Genomic DNA, 26861 nt, shown 5'->3' on the forward strand with positions numbered 1-26861 from the left:
GTGATCATATGCTGCATCGCCAAATACTTATGAGGTCCCAAAGGCGAGGCCGAATACATTGCAAATGCTTGTTGCCTTTTGCCTCCCATTTGTGCTGATTCGTTTCGTTGGCCTTAGGACTCTTAGCATTCTACCCCTGCTAACCAGTGCAAAAGTACATATGCTTCTCCCCTAAACATGATGACATTGGCGTATACCTGATTGGCATGTTTGTTGTTCTGAGAAGTTCCTTGTAAAGTGGTATACCATGTACCCAGGGCCTGAGTTCAAATGCTGCTAGTGGGCTACAACACTGATTGTTCCACCTACAAAAGTATCCTTTCAAACCTGTCTCAGGCCTGTCACTGCCACTTCGACTTGGCAGTTAAAACTGCTTGCCAAGCCTTAAACTCCCCTTTTATTACATATGTCACCCCTAGGTAGGCCCTAAGTAACCCGAAGGGCAGTGTGCTTTGTAAGTAAAGGGTAGGGCACGTACCTTTTATTTTTTTGCACGTCCTGGTAGTGACAAACAGTCTAATTCGTTTTTCACCACTCTAGGGTCTTCCCCTCTCATAGGCCAGCATTGGGAATTCCTTGATATAATTTTAAGCTGTAATTCCTGATCATAGAAAAATAGCTTTTTGATGTTTGATATATTTGGAATAATAATGATAAATCCTCCTTACTGGTGAAGTTGGATTTAAATTACTGTTTTAGAAATGCCATTTTTAAAAAAGTGGACATCTCTCTTTACTTACTGCTCTTTGTGTCTAACAGCCTGTCCCCAGTACACGTATGGACTGGGTGACCGCTTCACTTTGTGCATTCCCTCTATATAGCCGCAAACTCAGGAAGGGCTAGTTGGGACTGAGCACTCATGCATTCATCTACATTCTGAAAGCCTTCCTGTGCAGGAAGTGGGAGAGAGTGGTGTAGTGTAGTTCCTATTTTCCCAATAGGCCCTGCGCATTGGAATAACATAAACAGTAGTATCGACAGCTCCTTTCATCACCTTGAGCCCCTGAAATCAAGCTTTTGGGCTCTTCGCAACCGCGTATGGGCTCATTTGCACTGGGACTGCGCTGCTCGCTCAAAGGATCATAGGATCCGCAGCATGATTGTCTCCTTACACTGCACGCATCGCCTCCCGCGACCCAAGGTCCCGTCTGCTGACCACGACGCCCGGTAGACTCTTCGGACCTGCAAATGGGGTGCTTGGTTCAGCTTCAGAAGGTAAAACTTCAGCTGGACCTATTTGGAACTGTATCCTAACTTATATTTTTAAACCTTTGTGGAGTATTTTTTGTGGTGTATTCATAGTGTTACTATGTGTGTGTTGCCTTTGTAGATAAGCCATTACCCTGGCTAGAGGGGTGGTTCCTGCTTGGGTGCATACGTCTGCCAACCAGGAATCCCATTTCTTACAGTCTATTTGGAGATTAGGTAACCCCTTTTGCTACTGTGCCTATGGCATATTACAGGCATTAGCACATGGACAAATACTCTGTAAGGAGGCACAATGATAAGTGGAGCACAGTCTGTGCGTTTCCCCAGGCACTCACTGCACCTGGCAAGCTTTAAACATGAGGCTGCGTCTCGGCTTGAAGTGAAAGGCGGACCAGCGACTTCACAGAGATGGTCTGCCTGTTAATAATGCTCTAATGCTCTTACTAATGCTTTCTCAGTGCAGGGTAGAATGACTGCCTGCACTGTGAACAGCGCATTGTATGTTGTAGGATGCACAGTGGACTTGTCGGGACAGTTCACCACCCTGAATCACACAACAAACCTAACCTCTTAAGTTTTTTTTAACTCGATGTGAATTGAGTTTTCTGTGTCAGGGCAATATCGGAGCCTTTGTGGCTAGATAGGATAATACTCTCTTATATTTCCCATAATGTGTTAATCCGTTCACATTAAGTGAGAGTAATTGAAGCAGTGACTTTCTAGTTGGCAGTGACATAATCACCAGTACATTAAGAAGCAATGATCTATAACTAAGCACTCCGGATACAGTCAACCTGAGTCAAAGCATACGTCACTCTGAGGACGCCTTCCTCTCAACCCTGGTTGTAAAGGACTCTTCTTACCTATTGGAGGATGTGGAGGTGACAAGTGTAGACTAATATAATCACAGTACTTTAGGAGGGGGCAGGGAGGAGGACAGCTAGATGAGTGATGATGCTAGCGAATTCACTCTGGTAAATCGAAACTGCAAGAATGGCATTAACTGCCAATTGCTCAGTAACATGCGAGTTAAGCCCTAAACCAAGTTTTTCAACTCTGTCTTCTAGCCAGGCTTTTCCAGATGCAAGTGCAAAAGTCAAAGCATCTATTCAAAGATATATGCAGATGAGTGGCAGGTAAACTTAATATTACATGCATTAACTTAGCAAGACCTCAAGATAACTCTCATAGTCCGTCTATTCCTCAGTAGGGCAAAAAAGTAGTATGGCTAGGAGAGCAGGTTGAGTTATGAAAATATAGTTATACAATATTTTCATGTTGCGGTTGGTAGTGTAACCTACTTCCCCAACATTCTAAGTAAGAACTTTCAGTTTAGTCTTTACGTGGAGGTTGGCTTGGAGAAGTAGGGTGAGAAAGGTGGATGAATAACACCTGGGCCCATTTCACAGACAGGGCACACTTACCATTTTTTTTTGCTACTGTACACATTAATGCAGGTGCACAGTGTGCAAACATGAAAGTGCGCCCTATGAGAAAGGAAGCTCTGCCCCGGGCCAGCAGCAAACTCTCGCTGCCCCTGGGCAGCGCATTCAAGAGAAATACAGAGCTTCTGTTTTAGGGCTGCATCGTGTTTCTCTGTGCAGGCCAGCAAGGGATTTTATTCTATTTCTATTTGTCAGCTTCGTTAGGGCTCGTTATAATAATCAAAGTTACAAGCCCTAACCCAATTCACTTGCGGTCCGGCGTGTTTACGACTGAGATTCCTTTCTCACTTTTGTAAAAACTGTATGGTTGCCTTTATATCGATCAGCGAATATTGGATACCCTGCTGACCATTTGATATTACTTCCGCATACAACACAAGTAATCTCTGGCACAAAAGGATTGATTTCTTTGCCCTTCACCAACAAACTAATTGGAAGTGCTGTTGTCGTCTGTACTAGAGAAAAGACGTATCTCTATTTTGAGTAAAAAGGGTAATCTACTGTATGTAGAATTGCTCTGTCCTGATGATGGTCTTGTGAAAAATTCCTTAAAAGACCGAAACGTCGACTATCTAGTCCAACTCTGCATAGGATCCATTATATCATCTTTGATTTTCTTCTGATTTTTAGTTGAAATCATTGTGTTATTTTGTGTTAGCAGTCTGGACTTTGTGTTTAGATATATCAAAGGAGGAAATAACCAATACCTTGTATATCTAATCAATATCTGTATATGTACCCTACTTTTTAAGAATGTTTTCTTTTTTTGTATAAAAATTTCTTTTGTCTTGAAAGCAAATAATAATCTTCAGACAATATAAAACCCTGGTTTCTTGCATTTATTTACTATATTTACTGTGTTAGTGTGGTAACACTGTACGTATTGATCCTTTGTGACTAATTCTCAAGCAAATGATTCTTCACAGCTACTGATTAAAAACAGTTTTAGGCACTTTGATTATTATAACGAGCCCTAACGAAGCTGACAAATAGAAATAGAATAAAATCCCTTGCTGGCCTTCTTTCTTATAATAAGTACTGCCCGAGCCCGCAAGGGTATATTGGGTCGCTCACCTACATATCTTGTCTCTGTGCAGGCGGCAACCTGCCTGCACTTTTAAAAGTAATTAGAGATCCCCTTGCAGGCTGGTGCAGTGAGTGACTGCACCCGCCTGAAAGACAATGGCTTCAGGGGGGAAAGCGGGGATCCATGGGAACCCCTTATCACCCCTTTAGAGAGCTGCATTTAAAAGAAGCGCTCAAAGTGCGCTTTCTGAAGGCATGTTTTCCTCTGCCGCCACATCAGCAATACTAACCAATAACAACTATGCCAAAACTTACTACTCCTTTACAGTTACATTCATTTGTGGCCTCTTTAACCAATAAAGACGGTCACCATTTATTTTCAATTTTTTTAATATAAAAAAGTCATCATCTTCAGTGTTGTTCAGGGTTACGAAGAGCACAATCAAAATTGTTCTTCGGTCGTCTGTGACGGGCCAGCATTCAACTGGTGATCACGTGACACAAGTGGGTTGTCAGACCCTATTGCCTGATTCAAGTCAACGTTAGCATAGTGGTGCTAATAAATTTTTAAAAAAAACGAGATTGGATATACGTTCTTTGTCCTTAGGTGAACCCCTGAAAAGGTGATGTAGTGGGTTCAAAACATTTTGACCATCATTTGTGCATCTACTTTGTTTTCAAAATAATATTTTTCATCGAGGAGTAATACTGTGTACCAGGGAACTAGTAAGAGTAATTTACTTCTACTTTACTTAGTAACCTGGCTTCAGAAGTTATGTTTTTTCTGGAGGTGCATTGTTCATTTACAAACAGAGCAATAAGTATCCATATAAACTATTGTGCTTTTGGTTATCTTTGTTTGCTCCGGTTCTGGACTTTTGAAAAATAAGAACTGGCATTGTTTGTTGTATTTTTTGTAATGTTATTTCTGTTTTACATGATTTGCCAATTGTGTTTGTGAATTCTTTTTTGTATCCACTGTAGTGATTTGATTTTTTGTTAGTGGGTGGAAACAGTAATATTACCATGTTTGATCCAATTTTTGTTTGAGTATTTAGTGTACAACATTGAAGATGATGACTTTTTTTATATCAAAAAATTGAAAATAAATGGAGACCGTCTTTATTGGTTAAAGGTGCCGCGATTGAATTCAACTGTAAAGGAGTAGTCGGTTTTGGCATAGTTGTTGGTTACTCAGCTTGACTGACTTTAATGAGCCCAAACCCTATGTTTGGTTGCACATCAGTAATGCGGCGCAGATGCAAAGGCAAAGAGATTCCCTCATTTGCATGTGGGCATGCCCCCTTTCAAATGAGGGAATGCCCTCTATTGATAGTGCTGGCGCTAAATGTGCACCCACCCTATCTGTAGTGCAAAAGGGGCCTCACAAGCATTTGCGGTCCTTTCTGTAATACCAAAGTATCCCAGAGGCATGGGTATCAAAGGCGTGTAGAGCCCCCGAGGCACATGTATAATACAGCCTTTGGTTCTCACCCAGTCTCCTAAAGTGTAAGGGAACATCTAGATTTTTCTCTTCCTCACCTTGAATATCCCTAGTTCTAGTCTGTCTTTAGGAAAGTGTGATATTTGCATTGGTGGTTGCACCATTGTCCCTTTTACAAGGGAGCATTTCTGCGTCTGCTTCCTGCAGCCATGTCTGTGATGTATCCATAGCAGAGGATTCCAGTGTTTCGTAGTTGCTGGTTCTAGCAGTTTGTATCTCATGTCCCACTAGGCGCAGCAAAGGGCATAGTGCAAGAAACTTCTTCCTTGTATCATTGGTCTTTTGTTAGAAGTCAACAAAGGATTTTTTTTGGTTTTCATTAAGGTGCAGACAAATTATATATCCAGGTCCCTGTCTTTGCTCTCCTCGTATACAAAATACACACTTCTTCTCTATTCTTCGGGGAACTTTGTACTTTCTGCATTCTAGGGAGAGAGCCTGCCTAGCATGGTGGTGATGGTGAAAGCAGGCTATTTTGGAACTCAAGGTGTCTTGTTTTACAAAGGCTCTGAGACGATTTTGTAAGCCATTTCAATTTTCAAAAGGGGCCCAAATGCATGCTTGGTGAGCTCCGGTGAAATGTCACTAGAATACGTCTTCTGCGTATAGTCCTTCCAATGTCCCCAAAAAATGTTGTATTGTTCCGGCGGCTTATCTCTTCCAAGTTGATTTTCTTTCTTTGTAGAGTCTGCATTTCTTGTGTTCTCTGCTCAACCGGTCTATGTGGTTCTCTACTTCGGCTATCAATCTGTCTGCGGAGTCTTGCCCAGTCTGAAATCATGCCAGGTGCCAGTAGGTGTTGTAGCAGTGTCTTCTCTGATTAACCATGTAGTTGTTTTTATTGATGTAAGTTACATCATCAGTGTTTTCAGGGTGATGACTGACAGTCTATCTGATGAGGTGGTTGGAGCAGCCATGCCCTATTTTTCTGCAGATGCCTCTGCTAATAGGATCTGTTGCTATGGTGTAGGCTTTGACAGGTGATTGAGCGGCTCTGGGGCGCGGCAGGGCAATCCTACAGCTATGTCAGTCCTGCCTCTCGATGTAAACCAGATGCGTATACTGCTCCTCTTGAGTTGACTTTAGGCCTCTGTGCAACACTCCCAGGCATAAGTCATGGTAGTTCCTGGACCGCTCCATTTCAACCAAATATGATCCTTCCTATGAATAGGATAATCCTCCTCACACTGTTCCCAGAAGAGAATGCATTCACCAGGGCATGTCAGGCATGAGGTGTACTGCAATTAGGGTGCCATCAACCCAACCTCATGCTGGCAGGCCATCACTCTGTGTTTTCCACAGAGTATCTGGAAGGTATAAGAACTGTGAGCTATCATTGGCAGTGTGTCTGTGGTTTGGAGTTTGAATGGCTGCAACATAGTAGCACCAGACCTCGAGGAAATCCCAAGATGAGGAGAAGCAGCATGTTGGGACAATATTAACCAATAGGAAATCCCTAGATGAGGAGAGGAGCATGCTGGGACAATGTTAACAGGTAGGAAGCCTAACACCCAATGCAGTGTCATTCCATTCCAACTGCATTCCCCTTTTTCTTCACCTGTATGCACCGACTGCTACCTCATATATTTTTGGCTGCTCACTGGGGGCACTTTTGGTCTCATTTAATTTCTGGTTGCAACTGTATTTTGCCTATTGACTCATGTACCTCATTTGTTATTGACTACTCACTATTTGACTACTATTTTACACTATTTGACTACTCAGTATTTTGGCTACGGACTCATGTACCTCATTTATTATTGACTACTCACTATGTTATACAACATATAACTTCTGCTGGAGCTCTATTTTGTTACTGATCCATGTACCTTATTGATTTTTGACCACTCTTTTTTGGACTAATCACTATTGTCACTTTTGATTCAGGCATTTTACGGTCTGCATCGGTAATTCATGCTAGTATATCGTCAGTATTATAACTACATTGTACTTTGTACACGTTTGCAACCGACACCGACTTCACTTTTTACTCCTGTAACGCACCGACTAATTGCTCACATAGACCCGTTACATTTATGTAACCTGCTCCCATTCCTAGTTTTATTCCTGTATGCACCAACTATTACCTCATATACTTTGGTTGCTCACTAGTGTCATTGTTGTTCCATGCAACTGGTTTTTAGTGTAGGCGCCTGTATTGTGCTCCCGTTTATCATTATTGTTAACCCTACATCTGTGCAACCCGCACCCACCACACTACAACCGTCGATTACTGGGCGCCCGCCCACACCTACCTATTCCGTCATCCCAACATGGAGCTCATCGGCAAGCACACATATAGAATCAACTACCCACCCACACTCACCAAAAAAGCCGCTATACGCTTTAAACACAACTTACTGAGGTCTCACCCTGAAACTCCCTTTGCAGACACCTACTTCTCACCGGTCAATGGTGCCGTAAACACTGATATGATCTTTCACACCACACGCAGAGCCCAATGGAGAAAAACGTTCCTCTCTTTACTCACCGTCTCCAACTCCAGGAAATCCGCTCATGGCCGAACACTCTCCATCACTCCATCCCAACTCTTCTCGGGCAGAACCACCATCACTATCTATAACAACGGGATTGTCCTAATCCAATCCACAGACAGGAACCTGGAACTACTAGACAACCTGTTCCCCACTTTCATACAGCACCTCTCCAATCCGCGGACCCCCATTCATAGCACTCTCAGTCCGATCACCCTTGACTCCACAGCCCACAGCAATGACCATTCCATCCTAGCCCAGCCCCAAAACGACACGCACCTCTCCTCCACCCCCGGCACCGTCGTCATCCACCCATCTACCGCAGCCACCTCACACTCATCAATCAGACTTTGAACACTCCCCCACACTCACTAGCTGCACCCCCCCCCACCAACACCCTGTCCTTCATTCATACCACTCCCATTCCTTTCACCCTTGACACCACAGCCCCCAACTACAACGCCTCTAACCCAGCTCAGCCACAAAACGAGGCGCACCTCTCCTCTACCACCGGCACCTTAGTCATGCACCCATCTACTGTTGCTACCCCGCACCCCTCAGTCACAGGTATAGATCTGTCCCCCACATACACCAGCCGTACCCCCTCCCCCAGTACACCAGCCCACACTCCCATTCTTTTCACCCATGAAACCACAGCTCCCACCCACAATCCGCCTATCCTAGTTCAGCACCAGATCGACACGCACACAGACAAACCCCACCCTTTATCCCCCCCATTCTCAGTCCCCACTTCCACCCATTGACTAAGCACACAGAACAAGCTGCCTCTTTAAACTCAACTCCACCTCATCAAAAAAGAACCATATACAACATTTCACCCCCCATTCTCACCCCCCACTACCCTACATGCACCCCCATCACCACTAACACACGCCCATCCTCCACCATGCACCCTCCGCCTGCCACCAATACCCTCTTCCATACCACCAACCTCCCCCCTAGGTCATCCGCCCCCAACCCTCCCACCGCCAACACACATCCCACACCAGACTACGTTATGGCCTCCCTCCTCCATCTCAAAGTAGACATTCACATCATCAAACAACTACTAATTTCTAATTTCTAATTTAAAATGCTTATAAAGCGCAGCATACACCTTGCGGTTTCTTGGCGCTGAAGGTTCAGTGGCTGAGGGGAAGGAAGACCAGGGAGAAAATTTAGGCGGGGAAGGCCTGGCTAAATAGGAAGGTTTTCAAGTCTCCACGGAAGGAAACTACTCTGCACGCATGCCAGTCACTCCTCACCCACCACCCTCCTCAAGCTCAAAGAAGACATTCACATCATTAAACAATTACTCGGCACACACTCGACCAGCACCACCCGTCACAACAGATCCTCCACCCGGTCGGCTGTCGCTCCCACTCAACGCCCCCCCGTGCTGGACCTCAATCCCTGTTCGCAATCGTGAAAACCGTCCCCATCGCTCCTGCAACCCACAATCTGACCTCGACACAGTCCCCCTCCTCCGCTCCTACGACCCAGCTCCCCATAGCAACTTACCCACCACCCTCCGCGCCATTCCAACAATCCATCCAAATCCCCTTAGACCCCCCACTCTAAACAATAGCATTTCTATCCTTAGTAATCTGAGAAAAGTCCCCCTCTCCCTAGAACCCCCTTCCACCCTCGACACACCCCGTCTCAAATGCACCCTCATCAACTGCAGATCTGCCTCTAGGCACTCCTCCGCAATCGCTGACCTCATCTTAACACTGGACCTTGACCTAATCATCATGACTGAAACCTGGCTAACTGAATCCTCTACACCTATAATGGACATACTGGTTCCCCCCAACTACCACATCACTAGACTAGACAGGGTTGGTCAAAAAGGTGGTGGAATCGCATGTATACACAGGAGTAACCTCTCTGTCCTGAAAGTAACCTCTTCCTCCCTACCCTCCCCAGCCTCCTGTGAATACATCTGCCTCGATATTATCAGTGGGGGCAAACCGATATGCTCTCTTACCGGCATTTACCACCCACCAGGGGACAACCTTACCTTCTCGCAACAAATCATGGATTTGATCACAACCAATTCCGTGCGACAACTCGCACAAATATACCTTGGTGACTTCAACCTCCACTGGAATGATCATAATGACGCGGTGGTAAATAGTCTTAAAAATTTCCTCGACGCCCTGGACCTCACCCAAATATGCAACAGCCCGACACACGAGAAAGGCTCTATCCTCGACCTTATCATCTCAAAAGAGGACTCTATCCAACTCAAATCTATCCAACCCTGTGACTGGTCAGATCATCATATTGTCACATTCTTCATCAATGAAAAAGTCAAATTTAACCCGGCTCAATCCATCAAGCCCAAAGTATGGAAAAGAGACCTGAAAAAACTCAACTCAAATTCTCTACCCCCCAACAGCTGCAACCTTCTACTTCCTCCTACCGGCGCTACGGATGTCCAATCCTTGACGGATCACTATCTCAACGCTATGACCTCTATAGTTAATGAAGCTGCACCCTTGCAGCTAAAAAGAGCCTCCACAAAAATGTCCAATCCTTGGTACGACGGGAGTCTCAATGACGATAGACGGGCCATGCGAATGGCAGAGCACACCTGGAGATCAGCCCCCTCCGCACTGCATTTAAAAACGCTGAAAAAAAGGAGAAATGCCTACTTCAGGAAAATAAAACGCTCAAAATCAGACTTTTTCAGCCGTCAGCTCGACCAAGCCAAAAATCGTCCGAGAAAGCTGTTTGAGGTAATCAGAACCCAGTCCAAGGAACAACCTCAACCACTCAGCACTTTGGGCGAAGCACCCACCTGTGAAGACTTCGCCTCTTTCTTTACCCAAAAAACCGACAACATAAAGAACGATCTCCTCATTGACGTAAGTCTTTACCCCAAACTCCACTGCACAACTCCCACTGAACCAAAAAACAATGCTACATGGTCATCCTTTGTCACCTATTCGGAAGAAGAAATTGGTAGACTGCTCAGCACTGTGAAACCAGCCAATCACCTCTCGGACCCCCTTCCTGCCAACGCTGTCAAAGACCTTACCCCGTCGCTCCTCCCACTCTGGACTAAAATCATCAACAGTTCTCTTCAACAAGGGACCATCCCCGACTCCCTCAAAGTTGGACAAGTCACTCCTCTACTAAAGAATCCTTCAGCCGACCCCTCGAATCTAAATAATTACCGTCCCATTACCAATATTCCGACTCTTGCCAAACTGTTGGAAAAATGCGCACAAATACAATTGACTAAACACATCAATCAGTTTGATCTACTCAACCCTCATCAATCAGGCTTCAGAGCAGACCACAGTACAGAAACGGCTATGACTCACATAATTGACGACGCCCTCCAAATCCTAGATCAAAACGATACCTGCCTCCTCATCCTTCTTGATCTCTCTTCTGCATTCGACACCGTCAAACATGAGAATCTACTCGATCTATTAAAGACAAGAATGGGTCTATCTGGAACTGTGCTTAAGTGGTTCACGTCCTTTCTACACAACAGATCGCAGAAATTCAAGAGTAACAACTTGATGTCTTCGCCAATACCTGTATCGCTAGGCGTCCCACAAGGATCCTCCCTATCCCCTACTTTGTTTAACCTAGTTATGGAGCCGCTCACCACCTTGCTACAAGCATCCAATGTTCACTTCCACATGTACGCCGATGACACCCAACTTTATCTCAAACTACAATCACCCAAAGACATTATGCTCTTGAATTCAACGATCAGAAGCACCCAATCATGGCTGGCCGCTAATCATCTCAAACTCAATGCCCTTAAAACAGAGTTCCTCCTGATCTCACGTCCCGCGAAAATCACTACCGCTCAAATTTGGCTTAAACACCTAACGGCACTCAATGTTCATCCTACCATCGTGGACTCAGCAAAATCTTTAGGCATAATACTCCACACCAACCTCAACATGCAGGAACACATCAACAAAGCAACTAAGGGTGCGAACTACCAGATCAATACCTTAAGGAAACTCAAACCCTTCCTTCCAGCCAAAGATTTCCATACTGCGGTACAAGCACTAGTCATCCCTCGAATAGACTACGGTCTCCCCCTAACTACTACGGCACCCATAAGAGCTTCTCTAAACGCCGCAGCGAGACTCAACACTGGATCAAAAAAACATTCACACATTTCCCCTGATCTGAAATCCCTGAACTGGCTGCCTTTTGAAGCCAGAATACATCTGAAAATCGCCTGCATGACGCACAAGGCTGTCCACCTGAGCTCACCTGGATACCTCGCTCAGAAGCTGACTATTTCTGGAGGCTCCAGAAACACTAGAGGCACAAACAATCTCTTGCTAAAGCCCCAAAGATTTCGCAAGGAAAAAACATATAAGCGCTCCTTCTCAGGAATGGCACCTAGGATCTGGAACTCACTCCCCCCTGAAACCAGGCTCATCTCCTCCACCATACTTTTTAAGAAAGAAGTAATAGCTATCCTCATGGCTAAATACACTTGAATGATTACTGGGTATGATATTTACAGTCGCTGTACCATTCAGTTCTGCTGTTTTTTTTTTTCTTTTCTTTTTTTTGCATTTTTGTATGACTCGTATTATTGACCTTCCTGACTGTTTACGCTATTACTTATTTGTACTTGTATCATTATTGATTTATCTGTCTGATCTGACTATGCTGTTGAGTCTGACTATGCTCCCACATGTACCTTCCCCACCCCAATTGTTATGTACTCACATGCTATTACCTTCGTCTGTAAAGCGCTCTGATATCTGCAAAGATCTTGTTCGCGCTATATAAAATTTTCAAAATAAATAAATAAAATGAGGTTCACAGTTTGGCATCTCTGGATGTCAGCTGAATTCAGTACACACTGGCTGGTATTGATATGTTATCGGTGTGACTGGGAGAGAAGCAGCTCCATCTCTGCATTTAGAGGTGCTGCACCAACACACTCTTCCAGCAGGCAAGCCAGCCCTTGTAAGGGAAGGAAGTCTTGCTGTTTATCCCCTCATGGATCCTCCAGTCTTGCCAGTCCACACTCGTAGACCCCACTCTTGGGGTTTGATGTAAGAAATCAGCCTGATTTTGTGACGTCGAAAGGAAGGGTTTGGCTACAGTGATCTCTGCAATTTGTTAGCACGCTTGAGGAATCAGTCATGTGGCAAGCAACATGCAATGCCTGCCACATGGTGCAGGGATATGTAGTGGGGGAGGAAGGCACCATAGGTGCCCCCATAACCCAAAACTGACAGGAACATCGTAATGCCTACGGCAGTGCCTGGCAAGCATCGCCACCATTGTAGGCATTATTCCTCCACTGACAGACCTGTGGCACCATCCAAATGTGGCGGGCGGAAAACATGATTGCGATGGGGGTGGGACTGCCACTGATGGGCTGTCGGTAGCAGTCCCACCGTCATTGTAATCGGGGCCCTTAGTTGCAGCAAAGCCTTCCTTCTTCTCCACAAGATAAAAATGATTTAGGGGAAGGTCTCTGCACCACCTAGAATACTCCTTTTAAGTCTCTCCCATTGCACCTGCAAGATATCACTGATATCAGATATTTCTGAACACAACTGGAGAACATCTCTTCCTCCAAGCATTTGGATCCTGAATGATTTCTCACACCTTCAGTTCCCCCCACATGGTAGTTGCTTCTGAATGAATTCACCAGTATTTCTCTCTCTTCCAGTAAACCTGATATACCCACATTCTGACATCCTGTCGGCACCTAGGAGTAGTATAAAAAGCTTCAAATAAATAAATAAGGGCCATATTATGGTGCTGATCATCTGGTCAGGTTATGGATGTAAACACAAGGAGATGATGGCTGGAGCGCTGAAACTTTTCAGATACTCACCCCCAGTCACAGATCTAGGTTGAATCCAACATCATTCATTAGCTCACTTTACCACCCCAGTTCAGACACAGCTATATACAAATTAGTCTTGACCCTGTGCCTCATGGGAACAGTCCAGACCCAACTGCCAAGCCATGTCTTCCCTGGACCCGAAATAAGTCCAGGGATCTCCTGGGATCTCCATCATCTTCTTGTGTTTGCTTTGTTAACCCTAAGTTGGCAAGATATATCCAGACGTGGGTCCCTTGCTCACTTTGCCACTGTATTCAAGCTAGCCTGGCTGATGAGGGCTGTTAGCCCGAAACCGGTCCCAGGATGCTTGTTTCCGGTTCATGGAAGACCTGGCTCAGCAGTTCGGCCTGGACTGTACCCATGAGGCATAGGGTCAAGACTGATTTGCATAAAGATGGGTCTGAACTGAGGTGGCGAAGTGAGCTAAAGAACGATAATGGATTCAACCCAGATCTGTGACTGGGGACGAGTGTCAGTACTCCGTCCATCATCTCTTTGTGTCAGGTTATGGATGTATCCAAAGACCTTGCTTAATAAAACCTACTGAGATTTGGGGGCATTGTAGGAGAGTTGGCTAGAGCATGTCTTTTCGGGCTCTTCAAGAACATGTATTGTCAATGAAAGAAAGTTCTAATGACCAAAGCCTCGCATTAGCTAAGCAGAAGCCTGACACCTACTAAACCGTTAGAACATATTTTGAGGCAAAAAATGTACATAGGGTTTGAAGAATAGATCCATCTCTTCACCTCCCCAACGGCAAGAACATTGAATCCAATCCGGTGCTGGTAGTGACATAATGCAGGTGGAAATTACCTCCGGAAGAGTGATATGGTGTGTTGGAAATATTGGCACACTTTTTTTCTCATCATTGTACAGCAATTTAAGAAAAGTTTGGCGTACCCCGTTCTTTAGGAAAAGTGGCAAACCGTTTGAAGAAGGATCAGCACCAATTAAATAACTTATGTTGTACATCTGAATTGTTGAACCTATCTCTGGCTACCCGTTTTTTTTGTTTTTAAAATCTTCTTTATGATGTGTACTATGTTTTTATGTATTTTTCTTTCATACATTTATTTGTGGTCTTGTATGCTTCCGTCTTTCATGTGTTATTAATGACAAAATAATCAATAAATATGGTTGTTGAAACGATTGAATATGAGCATATATCTGTCAACAATAGGTGAACTTTTTTAAAGTATTGGCTGAAGCATATATTTTGTTCTTTTAGGTAGAATTACTCCGTCTTGAAAAAGGACTGCTGCTTTCAACTTTCAAGGATGGCAGATGTATCCGGTCAGTGAGAATTCTACTTCGCAGAACATGTTTAGTGTACTGCCTCTTACAGAACTAATTGCTCAATTATTTACTGTTTGCAGAGCTGGAACAGGAGCTCAAATCCATTAATAGTGAGCTCCAGGCTGTCGAAATCCAAGTTCAAGAACTCCTTGAAAGACAGCAAGTGCTTCTTCAGAATAAGTCTGTGCTGAAGAAGAAATTAAAACAGCTTTCTGAAGATGCAGAGGAAGGAGCGAGTATGGGGAATGACTTGGCAGAAACCTGGAACAAGGAAGGTATGCGAAATAATACGTTTATTCTTGATGGACTGTTTTGACTGAAAGAAGTAGGCTTCTGGTGTGGATACATTTAGGAAAATGCGTTTGCTTGACAATGCATATGTTGTGAGTTTGGACTTTAGCTGTTCTTGTTGCTCATGCCTAGCTTCGTTGTTGGTAAAACACATCTTTGCAGGTATTGCTGCATTTCAACTCCAGATAGTAGGCCTTCGAAGGACACATATGCCTCCTCCTGATCGAAAGCACCAACAATATTTTCCTCCATGATAGCATACACGCATACAAGCAGGCAAGGTTTCCTGTCGAGTTGGCTGCGTGTTTCACAACTTAGTTTCAATTCTTTGTATTTTGTAACGATAAAATACCGCAATAGGCACAGCGATTGGGATGCTTGAAAGATTTACCTCATTGCAGCATCTGAATCACTTGGCCCAAGATTTTTATGAAGTTTTTAAGTAAGCATGCGTAGCACAGCCAGGCGTGCCGCCAAGATGCTTCATACACATGTCAGACAGAACATCAGGCATAACCTCAATGCAGTGTGTGTCAAAGTTTCAGAACACTAGGCCTTGACCAGCTCCAGTCATTTGGCTGTTACGCCTTAAGAGATGAGTTGGTAAAATGCTTTGTTAGAAAAGACCAGAAAGATAATCAGTTGTATATATAGAAAAGTTCTTTATTTATTTGTGTCCATTCTTTTAAATAACAATCACCGTGCACCGTGCACTTTACAAACAAATCAGCCAACGCGTTTCACTCCCTTCTAAAAGTACGTACACAGGCACCCACCTCTCTCTCTCGACTCTTTCTCTCTCGGATATTTTGCTTGTAATCAGGGGTAGCATCAAATAGGTTTATTTAGTTGTCTGGTGTCAGTTTATTTAAGAAGTTTTGAATAATTGAAGCAATATAAAATGCTGATCCATCAAAATTAGGTATATTTGTATGATTATATTTGTGAACCAGTCTGCAGGTATTAGTTCTGTGAACATAATTTATTTGGTTGTCCACGATCAAATCTGCCTGGGCCAATTTAGAAGATCAGCTGCGTCCAGAATGTATAAGGAATGATGACTTTTTATTTTAAACACCTATTCCCTCGTGTAATTTTTCTGTGACGTTCTAAGCTAATGGCCCAATGTGATACTAATCTCATAGGGATTGTACATTGCCATCTGTGAGTCTACTGTGCAGAGTCTAAGTGCATGGGCTGAAAGCCTGTTATGTCCCTGAGGCTTCAGATCAGGAGGCCCACCTGCTCGCCCTTGGAGTAACTCTGGGGTCAAGTGATTCAGGTCCAGTCCTTCTCACACAGGCAAGAGGGCAGCAGGCAGCAAATCAGCACAACAAAACAGGAATTCAGCAGAGTACAGTCCAACAGATTGGCCTCACAGCAGTCCTTCTTCCTGGCAGAGTATCCTCAGGTACTGAAGTGTACTGAAGTGGTGGTGTCGAAAATCTAGTGCTTATACCCAGTGGTGCCTTTAAAGTGGGGGAGACTTCAAAGATTTGCCTTTGGGATGCACAGAGGTTCTCCCTTCCTGCCTTGGCTCCAGACTCACTACAGAGGGGGATGAGACCTTTGTGTGTGAGCAGGATAAATCCTATTCAGATATAAGTGAGGCTGTGCCCAGCTCCTCCCTCTCGTCCTGCTAGGATGGCCCATCATGTCACACCTAAGTTCCCATTGTGTGTGGTTGTCTAAGAGGAATACACAAAGCCCAACTTTCAACTACAAGTCATGTGATCGCGGAAAGGCTACAGGCACCAAACAGCTAAAGCAAGAAAATGCCAACTTTCTAAAGGTGTAGTTTTCAGAATTGTAATTTAAAGTCAGACTAAACCATTAGTTAGGATTTTAAATTAGGATTCCAGAGATATCAAACGTGCATCAGTCATATCTTCCCATTTGGGGATTACACTAATAACATGTAATAAGAAAATCCCAATGTTATACTATGGGAGATATAAGCCTTGCTGCAGTGAAAAATGAACGTAATTGTTTTCACTACCAGGGTATGCAAAACTTAAAACTACATGTCCTGTCTTTTAAATACACTGCACCCTGCCCTCTGTGTTGTCAAGGGTCTACATTAGGGGTGACTTGTATGTAGAATAAAGGGAAGGTTTGGACCTGGCAAAGGTTTATTTTGCTAGGTCAACATGGCTGTGTAAATTGCACACACAGGCTCTGCAATGGCAGACCTGATACTTGGTTAAAGGGCTACTTAAGTGGGTGGTACAATCTGTGCTGCAGGCCCACTAGTAGCATTTAATTTACTTCACTAGGGACTTGTAAGTAATTCAAATATGCCGATTTGGTAAGAACCAATATTACCATGTTTAGGGGAGAGAGCTCAAGCACTTTAGCACTGGTCAGCAGCTCCTAGCCTATGATGGCATTGGAAAGGAGGCATTTGGTGGTAAAGGGTTGAGGAAAAATAAATTGCCTAAGTGAGATAAAAGTGGGGCTTACGGTCATTGTTAGAGTCACATCAAGGCCATGTTTATCCAAAAGCCTAAGACAAGAGGCAATATCTCAAAACCTTAGTTACACAGTGTTCTTTTCCCCCAAATCAGGCAGAACTCTGTGAAATTCAAATGTGGCAATATAGCATCAAAATGAACATTAGTGTTCGAACACCTTATGTATTGTGTGCCTGTTCAATATGTATCATTAAGGGCCTCTTTATTTCAGCTGCTCCCAGGGTCACGTCTGTAATCCGAAGCCAGGTGCATTAGTCCATTTGAAGCAAAACAAGACTTCAATTCCCAGAATGCATTAAATGATAGTTTAGGCAGGGTGCCATGTTTCCAGTCCTAGGCTATCATTTAATGCATTCTGGGAATTGAAGTCTTGTTTTGCTTCAAATGGACTAAACTGAGTGGCGTGGCAACTCCACTTCCATTTGAATTCTGTTGCAAATGCTCCTATGATTTGTAAAACAAAAGGGGCTCAGACGTACATATATGCCTAAAGACCATAGTAATTTAGCCTAAATTTCATGTGAGACACTGTTGTGTTTACACAAACTGAATTAGCTGAAACTTCAATATATTTCTAAGGTTTATAAGTGGACTAAGTCTCAATCAATCAATCAGAGAATTGTGAAGTGCGCTATTCACCCGTGAGGGTCTCCAGGCGCTGGGGGTGGGGGTGCAGCTCCGAGTTAGCCGAAAAACCATGTCTTGAGGCTTTTTCTGAAGTTGTGCAGAATAGCAGAGCGTCTGATGTTGACCAGGAGCTAGTTCCAGGCCTTGGCTGCGACATAGGAAAAAGCTCTTCAACCCACTCTGGTTCTGCGCTGGGTTTCTGCTAGAGCTAGGGCGAGGTCGGCGGAGCAGAAGTTTCTTTTGGGTACTTGGAAGGAGACTCTTTTGTTCAGGTATTTGGGTCTGGTGCGGTGGAGAGAATTGTAGGCGTGGGTGAGTAGCTGGAAGGTCACTATCCTCTCAACGGAGAGCCAATGGAGGTCTCGTCGGTGCTGGGTGATGTGCTCATGTCGTGGGATGCCGAGGATGGGTCTGGCCGCGGTGTTTTGGATGGTCTGGAGTTTGCGTAGCAGGGATTTGTTGGTTCCGGCGTAGAAGGCATTCCCATAGTCCAGCATGCTAGTTATGAGGGTGTGGCTGACGGTCCTTCTGGCTTCGGTGGGGGTGTCCACTTGAAAGTTTTCAGAAGGAGGTGGAGGGTGTGGAAGCAGGTGGAGGCGACAGCGTTGATCTGGCAGGTCATGGTGAGGGAGGAGTCTAGTATGATGCTGAGGTTCCGGCTGTGGTCCATGGGGGGTGGGGGAGGTTACTGAGGGTGGCGGGCCCCCAAGTGTTGTCCCAGGCTGGGGATCAGGACATCGGTCTTCTCCGAGTTGAGCTGCAGACAGCTGCTGCTCATCCAAGCTGTGACGTCTTTCATTCCTTCCTGGAAGCCGAGTCTGGTGTCTTCGGGCGTCCTTCGTGAGGAAGAGGATGAGCTGGGTGTCATTGGCGTAGGATGATGTGCTGAGTCCATGCTGTCTGACGATGGCGTGGAGGGGGGCCCAGTAGATGTTGAAGAGCGTGGGTCTGAGCGACAATCCTTGGGGAACTCCGCAGTTGATCTCTGTGGGTTTGGATAGGAAAGGCGAGAGTCTGATCCTTTGGGTTCTTCGGACGAGGAAAGAGCGGATCCGAGAGTGGTTCCCTGTATGCCGGTGTTGTGGAGTCTGGCTCCGAGAGTGCGGTGGGAGATGGTGTCTAAGGCTGCAGGGAGGCCTTGGTCAAGGAGCATGTGGATGTCGTCTGTGGCGGCGAGGTGGGCGGTCGGTGCAGGGGTTACTGCGGAGTCCGTATTGGGAGGAGTAGAGAATGGTGTTTTTCTCAAAGTTTGTCAGATGGGCGTTGATGATCTTCTTGGTGACTTTGACTGCGAAGGGAAGCAGAGAGATGGCTCAGTAGTTGTTCAGGTCCATCAGGTCTGCTGAGGGCTTCTTGAGGAGGGGCTTGACTTTTGCGCGTTTCCAGTCATTAGTGAAAGTGCTGCATTTAAAGGTTGATGGTGCAACATAGCACGGGTGCTATGGCAGCGGCAGCTCTGTGGAAGATTTGTGGTCGAGGTGGTATCTTCGTGGTGACCGGGGTCCAGGCGGTGATGGTGGGATGGCTTATGTTGCTGGTGGGAAGGGAAGTTTCAGGGGTCTGTTCGATGAAGTTGTCGTAGAGAGCTTTGATTTTCAGGTGGAAGTAGGAGCCGAGTTTGTTGCAGAGGTCCTGGGAGGGTGTGACGTCTGTGACTTCGCTGGGGGCTTTGGTGAGTTGCTGGATGATGCTCAAGAGTTCCTTCAAGTTGCTGGAGTTGGTGAGGATTTTGTATACTGTCATGGCATTCTTGTAGGTGGTCTGATCTTCTGTGCTTTTGCTGTTCCTCCATCGTTTTTCGAGCCGTCTGCAGATGCGCCTGGATTCTTGGAGGTCAGTTGTGAATCAGGTGGCCTCTAAGGGGTGTTGTCTGTCGGGGTTGCGGAGGGGTGCGAGCTTGTCCGCGCAGGTGGTGATGCATCGGTGTAGTTCCTTGGCAGCAGAGTTTGCATCAGTCGCGTCCTATGTGGCCTTGCTCCGGTTCCTTCGCGGTGGGCATGGATTGGGTTTGTGAGCGCTGTCAGTGTTGAAAGAGAAGTGTACCCAGTGATGGTCTGTCCAGAGAGGATGTGTGGGGTGGCTGAAGCAGATATTTATCGTTCCTGCGAAGATGGGGTCGAGGGTGTGTCCTGCCTTGTGGATGAGCTGTTTCAGTCATGTTGGCAAGGTTGTCCAGGAGGGCGGTGGAGTTTAAATAGAAGTATAGCACTCACCGAGCAACAGAGTGACTGTGAATGAAATACTGTTTGGTATATAAATGGTACTTTAGGCCTGAGTTCTGGCCTTCATCACACCCATCCACTCAAATAAACATACTCTTTATGTTTTTATAAAGGTTGCACTTTATAACTGGAAAGTATATAAGTATCTTTCATGCCCTCTGTCATAACTATCTTCACTCAAGAATCCCGTCACATCTTTAGAGATCATTGTTTCAAATGCATGATTATTGTCTGTCTCTTCCAGGAAGCTAGTTGAGGATCTGCACTTTACTGTTTCACTGGTATTGCTTTTCAATGCCAATGTGAACATCAAATTGCGTTCTTGGCAGTGCTTTCAACCCCCAGAGGCGTTGACACTTCAAAAAGTTGATAACATATTTTCAATACATCTATTTTTACTGACACAACTTGTTTATGTGTTATGCCTTTATTTTAAATTTAGTACTATTCCTTCTCACACCTTCATTGATTTCATGCTTTCAATGAGTGTAAATCCTCCGCACTTGGATTGCAGTTTGAGAAATAGCCTATTTTCCTCTACTATCTAAAATTTCTGGAGGGCAGGGTGAGCAACACCTTACACAGAGTAAGGAGGCAGTGGCAAAAATGACGAACAGTATTGGGCAGTGAACTGAAGGATGTTTTTGATCCATTTCTTTTAATTGCCTGTCCCTCACGCTTCACTTATAAACAGCTCTTAGACCTCTCTCCTGCCAGCAACATGTCCCTTTGTTTGGCGCATTCCTTAAGGCCCCTAGCGAAGTGAAAAATTTCTCCGTGCATGGCCGCACAGGCACACAACATAGAGGGAACCTAGGTGCAGAGTTGAAATTATGTTGTAAAAACTCACTGGCTTCTTGCTTGATTTGGTGTGCTGTTATGTTCAAGGTCCTTCTCTGCACCATAACGGTCAGGCTTGCTAAGATAATTTTCATACCTGCATGACCAGAAAGCGGGATTGGCCAATAAATTCTCCTTGGACATGGTAAAAAAATGCCAGACACACTCTAAATCTGACAAGATTAGCTAAGCGGGACAACCTACCATTAGTCCTGATTAAAGAGAAATTTGACTAGTGGGCAAAAATATTCTCCCTTTTCTTTCAATGGATATCAAAACTTGGCAGTTTACCATTGATTTGGAAAGGGTCCATAATTAAACTGATTCATAAAAAAGGTGATCCGGCCAAACAAAAAAATACTGTTAAATTAGTTTGATCAATGTTGTCACAAAGGCATATTAAACAAAATGGTTTAGAGACCAAAGTGTTACACCCATACCGCAGCTGGTTATAGAGAATTTTGTTCTTCTGTTGATCAGTTTTACCTTATGAGTAATGGCAAGCAAACCATTTAATTTGTACTGTTTTATGAATTTTAGAACCACATTTGACCAGGTGTTTAATGATATGGCTTGCCCCCTCGGACTAAAATCTATTTCGAGAGAATTAACTACCACAAACTGGGCACGTGGAATTTGCAAAGTTGTGGAACCTTTACGCAAAATGGGTTAAGACAGGTGTATCATGGCTCCTACTGTGTTTTCCATATATTTGCAGCAACAGAACCCTTCTCTCCAAAGTTAGTTGGAATCAGTGTCTCATATTTATTGTATGTAGATGACTTGGTCCTAATGGATTATACCCAAATTGGCTCACAGTGGAATTGGAATATAGGTTTTAGTATAAAAATGAATAGGACAAAAGTCAGACCATTCAGGTCAGGTCCGAGAAGTACTTTGGGATGATATTTCGAAAATCCCTGAACTGGACAACAGATACTGATTTGGTCACTGCAGTTATTTCATTCCAAGCCGCCCTGCCTGTTGGGATTCTAAGGCATCTAGGACTGAACTTATAGAGAGCTTTTCGGTGAATAATGCCACAATATGTCTCAAAACCAAGTAAGCATAATCAAAGAAAGCCACATTCTAGAATGCTTATTGTTGGTGATTGTTAGTGATGCAGGACTCAGTAAAGAGAACTGCCTCATCTCTTTACTGAATGATCCCTGTAAGGTACTTTATAGTCCACTGTGCAATTAAGAAAGCTGCTTTTGCATGGCCAGCTTCCAACTGACAACCCATGCTTGTTCTGTTTCTGCCAATGGTGCTGGCATGTGAATGAAGAATGTGTTCTGATGTCAATGTCGATTATTAGAAGCGGAGAGTATCATTACCATGCTCGTTTTGCAGACTCTGTGCTGCACAGCTCCTCGCTCTTGGTAGACAATTGTGCCTTACTCAAACATTCTCCTGCTGCTAAGACATTCAGAGGTTAGCAGCTTAACTACTATGGAAGCATACTTTAATTAAAAAAAAGAAACTCCGTCTTTAAAATCCCTTTCTTGGAATTGCTGGCTTTTAGATCTCGATGATGGTGTGACTGTCCTGATCTAACTGCACTTGACACCGGCATGCTGAGCCAGCTGCCATGTTCTCCCCGGCTCAGTTTCGCCTACATCCCCATCAGTGCACTATCCATACAGTCTATTCTTGTGTTTGTCAGATTTTGCACTTTGCATTGTTGGGAAGTAGGTCAGTTGTGAGGAGGATTGACCTACTAACGGTTGCGCTCAAGAAAGGATTGTGCCATATAAGTACCACTAAATAAACATATGGACATAACTGCCCACTCGCAAAGGGTGTGCCAAGGGGTAGCCGGCTCTGGGTGGTAACTCACTTTTTTCTGTAAGAACCACATTAACCCCATTCAAATGCCCACATATCATTTTCAGAGTTCAGTGTGTTAATTTGAGGAATGTGCGGTTTCCTTTGAGTCCTAGTGTGACAGCAGTAGGAAACAACTTATTCCTTCTCAGCATGCTCGAATTTCCTTGTTCAAAGTTTGGAATATTTGTGATTAGGCACTTGTTGGACTGGGCCCTTTTTGCAGGGTCATCCCTGAACTTTTTGACTTCCTCCTATATTTGTTCTGACCTGTTGTTGGCTGTTGTAAGACTCTGGGTAATTTACCACAGCTGATCAGTGCTAAAGTGCATATGCTCTCCCTATTGTAAATTGATGTATGGATTAGTGACTCCATGATTGCCTGGTTTAGTTTACTTGTCAGACCCTAGTACAGTGCACTACGTGTGCCCAGGGCTTGTAAATCAAATGCTGCTGGTGGGCTTGCAGTACTGGTTGTGCCACCCACAGAAGCAGCCTGTAAAGTGTCTCTCAGGTCTGCCATTGCAGAGCCTCTGTGCAGTCTGGTGCTGCCATGTTGACTTTGCAAGTGCACCCACTTGCCAGTCCCTAAACCATCCCTTGTCTGCAGATTAGTCAGCCCTATGGTAGGCCCAAGGGCAGGGTGCATTGTAGGTAAAAGGTAGGACATGCCATGATGTGTGTGGCATGTCCTGATAGTGAATTACAGCCATTTTCGTTTTTTACTATTGCAAGGCTACCTGTTCTCCATAGCCCAGGATTGGCAGTTTGATTATAACACCTTATAATCCTAACTGACTCAAGGAACTAGGTAGACATTAGAGTTTAGTATGCCTGAACTCAGAGTGGTAAAATACATATTTTAGTGAAGTTGGTTTTAACATTCTGTGTTTGAAAATACCACTTTTAGAACTTGGGTATTTTCTTGCCTAACTATCCAAGCCTCCCTCTGCTAGGTTGTGTATTCCTTGTCTGGAGTTTGAGTGACAGGGGCTGGGGAATTCCAGGAGACTCAGTGAGTCAGCACAGGGCTGAATAGAGCTATCTGCATGTAGATGGGTGGGAAGAGTTGCACCTGGGACCTGAATAGGGCTGTGACTGCCTTCCACAATGCTGGCTCCACCTCCTGTGGTGCGTCTGATGTCCCTGGCCCACACTGTCAAAGGAAAGGAGTCTTGTCAACAACGTGCTCCAGGACTGCACAGAACTGGTTTGGACTGGGTACAGGACCCTCTGCCTTCAGAGGACAAAGGATTTGCTAGTATAAATATTGGGACCCAGACCCAAGAGCTTTAGATCACTTTTGGGAAACAAGAATACCCTTTGCTGAGGAGAGGAACCAGGGAAACTGCAGAGGAGACTATCCCTAAGCTGAGTGCTGTTTGGGGAATTGGCCTGCAGTGGTTGCCCGACTGCCAAATAAAGGAGAAAGTATTTTGTGCTACTTTCAAATCAACTTGTAAAGGATCTCCAAGGGCTTAAGATAGAGCTTGCCTCCTGCTGAAGTCTCAGGGACAACAGACTTCACCAACCAGCTCCCCTGCCTTCCCTTGCTGGGAATTGAAGTGCCTGCTGGTGAGCTGGGCCTTCTGAGAGACTGTGTGTCGCTGGGAACTGGAAGGCGACTCAAGAAGAAGAAGCGTAGTGCCGCCGCAGCCATCGTCATCGCATCACCTGAGAGTCGCCATCGCATCACCCGAAGCGCCTCGCATCACCGGAGCAGAGTGTCGCCATCGCAGCAGTCACTGTTGCATCACAGCAGAAGAGTGCTGCCGCTGTCTCCATTCCATCACCCGGAGCGCCTCGAATCACAGGAGAAGCGTGTCGCAGGGTCTGTCGCGGCTCAGAAGAATTGTTGAGTCGCCGCAGAGCCATCGGCCATGCACACATTGTTGTTGCATCAAGAGGAAGACGCCATTTTGTTTCATTGCACCGGATCTTCATCACATCACGGTGCTGCTGGTTGCATCGCCACGTGAGCACAGTGAGAAACCGACGCATCACCTCCCCACGCGGAGAAGAACCGGCACATCCCTTACGCAGCAGTAGGGATCCGATGCATCACTGTTTTTGCGTGTAAGGAACCGACGCATCACCTTCCCTGCAACACTTCGTTGTATAGCGTTACGCATCCAAAGGTACATTGAACTTAAAGTGTCGCATTTTACTTCTAAAGAGAACGAAGCAATTTTTACCATTTTTGAAGTACAGTATTGTGGATTTATGTCATTTTGTGGTCTTGTGTTAGGTGTATATAAAAATATTTATTTTCATACTACAACTTGTGTGGTGTCCATCTGTAGTGTTTTCACTGTGCTACTGTATTTGTTCACAAATGCTTTACACACTGCCTCTCAGATAAGCCTGCCTCCTCGTGCCAACCTACCAAGGGGGTAAGCAGGGGTTATTTTAGGAGTGTACCCCCTCCCCTTACCCTGACTAGATGCAAGAGGCCCTATATGGTCAAAGGTACCTACCTCCGCCAACTAGAGACCCCCAAATCTAACAGCACTTAAGATCTGTGTTCATGATACTAGGATTAGAGACCCAAAGAGGATCCTTGGAAGATTAAAGTAGCCTTCCAGGTGTGAGATTTTGCAGCACTGCCCTTCCTGTTCTGAAAGCTCTGTAAATTCACCTTTATGCTTATAAAAGTAGGTGCAAAGTCCTTATAGCTAACTTGTTATTTCAGATATTAATGTAGAATAAAAGATTGCTTCTATCTGTTCGTGGTCGTTCAATTATTAGTTGTCCAATTTGAAAGTTCCTTTTTCATCATTCTAGTTTAAGATTTTATTTCAATTGTCACTGATCCTCCACTGTCAAGAAATGATGTACCCCATGACAAATACATTTGTGTGATTTCGCAGCCCTGCATCATTAGTGTTGACAAAGAATGCTCTATACACAGGACTTGTATTGCAAATAAAGCAGCAGAGCTCATCTTTAACATTTGGATTAACATTTTATTACAGACTTTCCATGGTCCCAGAAGGTCAAAGATGCCTTGAACAATGTGTTTAAACTTGACAAGTTTCGATCACTGCAACTTGAAACAATCAATGTCACGATGTCTGGGAAAGATATATTTCTAGTGATGCCTACTGGAGGGGGAAAGAGCTTGTGTTACCAGTTACCTGCAGTGTGTTCAGATGGTAAGTAAAACAGTAAACATAACTGTTTTGTGGGTCAATTTACGTTTCATAATCTTTGCATGCACATTTCAGCACACTCTATCCTGACTGTGTCAAGTCATTTGCTTCCAACATACTGCTGAATGTAGTTAATTGTGCTATGCTGGGAAACAGGTTTCCAGTCTTCTCATTATGGAGATGCTGTCTGACACAATATTTAGTTCAACTTCAAAATCCATTTTTCAGGTTCCTAGAAGAATTTGTTGAACCTAACTAGTCTCCATTCCCGATCTCCAATAGTCCAATATCAGACATGCCAACTTTGAAATTCGTAATCTAGTGTGAGGAAGAATTTGGGCCTTGAAGGGGCAGGTAGAGGGCTTTGAACCCAAAAATATGGACTGGGTGGGGGGACAATGAGAGGGGGCGAGGCTTGGAGCACATCGCCCGAGGCTTGTGAGGCTGCTGCAGACATCCTGGAGAGGGTTTAAAACCCCCGTTGGGCATCTGCTGTGCTGAGCCTCCAACCCAGCGAGCTGGAAGCTTCCTCTCTGCACAGGTTCTCAGTTCAATGAGGACGCACCGTGTGATATTGGCTCCTCACCTGGAGC

General features: G+C 44.8%; 1 protein-coding gene across 4 annotated transcripts in view; it reads left to right on the forward strand.

Moving 5' to 3' along the window:
* The window catches only part of RECQL (RecQ like helicase), a 257768-nt gene that overhangs the window by 92297 nt on the left and 138610 nt on the right, over positions 1-26861 (forward strand). For all 4 annotated transcript variants that reach the window (XM_086920504.1, XM_086920518.1, XM_086920513.1 and 1 more), the window contains exons 2-4: positions 14768-14832; positions 14916-15110; positions 26092-26271. In XM_086920504.1, coding sequence (XP_086776630.1) covers positions 14817-14832; positions 14916-15110; positions 26092-26271 — 391 coding nt within the window. In that variant the 5' untranslated portion in view covers positions 14768-14816. The remainder of the gene's footprint in view (positions 1-14767; positions 14833-14915; positions 15111-26091; positions 26272-26861) is intronic.

This window comes from Lissotriton vulgaris, chromosome 1_1 (genome assembly GCF_964263255.1).
Source record: "Lissotriton vulgaris chromosome 1_1, aLisVul1.2, whole genome shotgun sequence".
Classification (NCBI taxonomy): Eukaryota; Metazoa; Chordata; class Amphibia; order Caudata; family Salamandridae; genus Lissotriton; species Lissotriton vulgaris.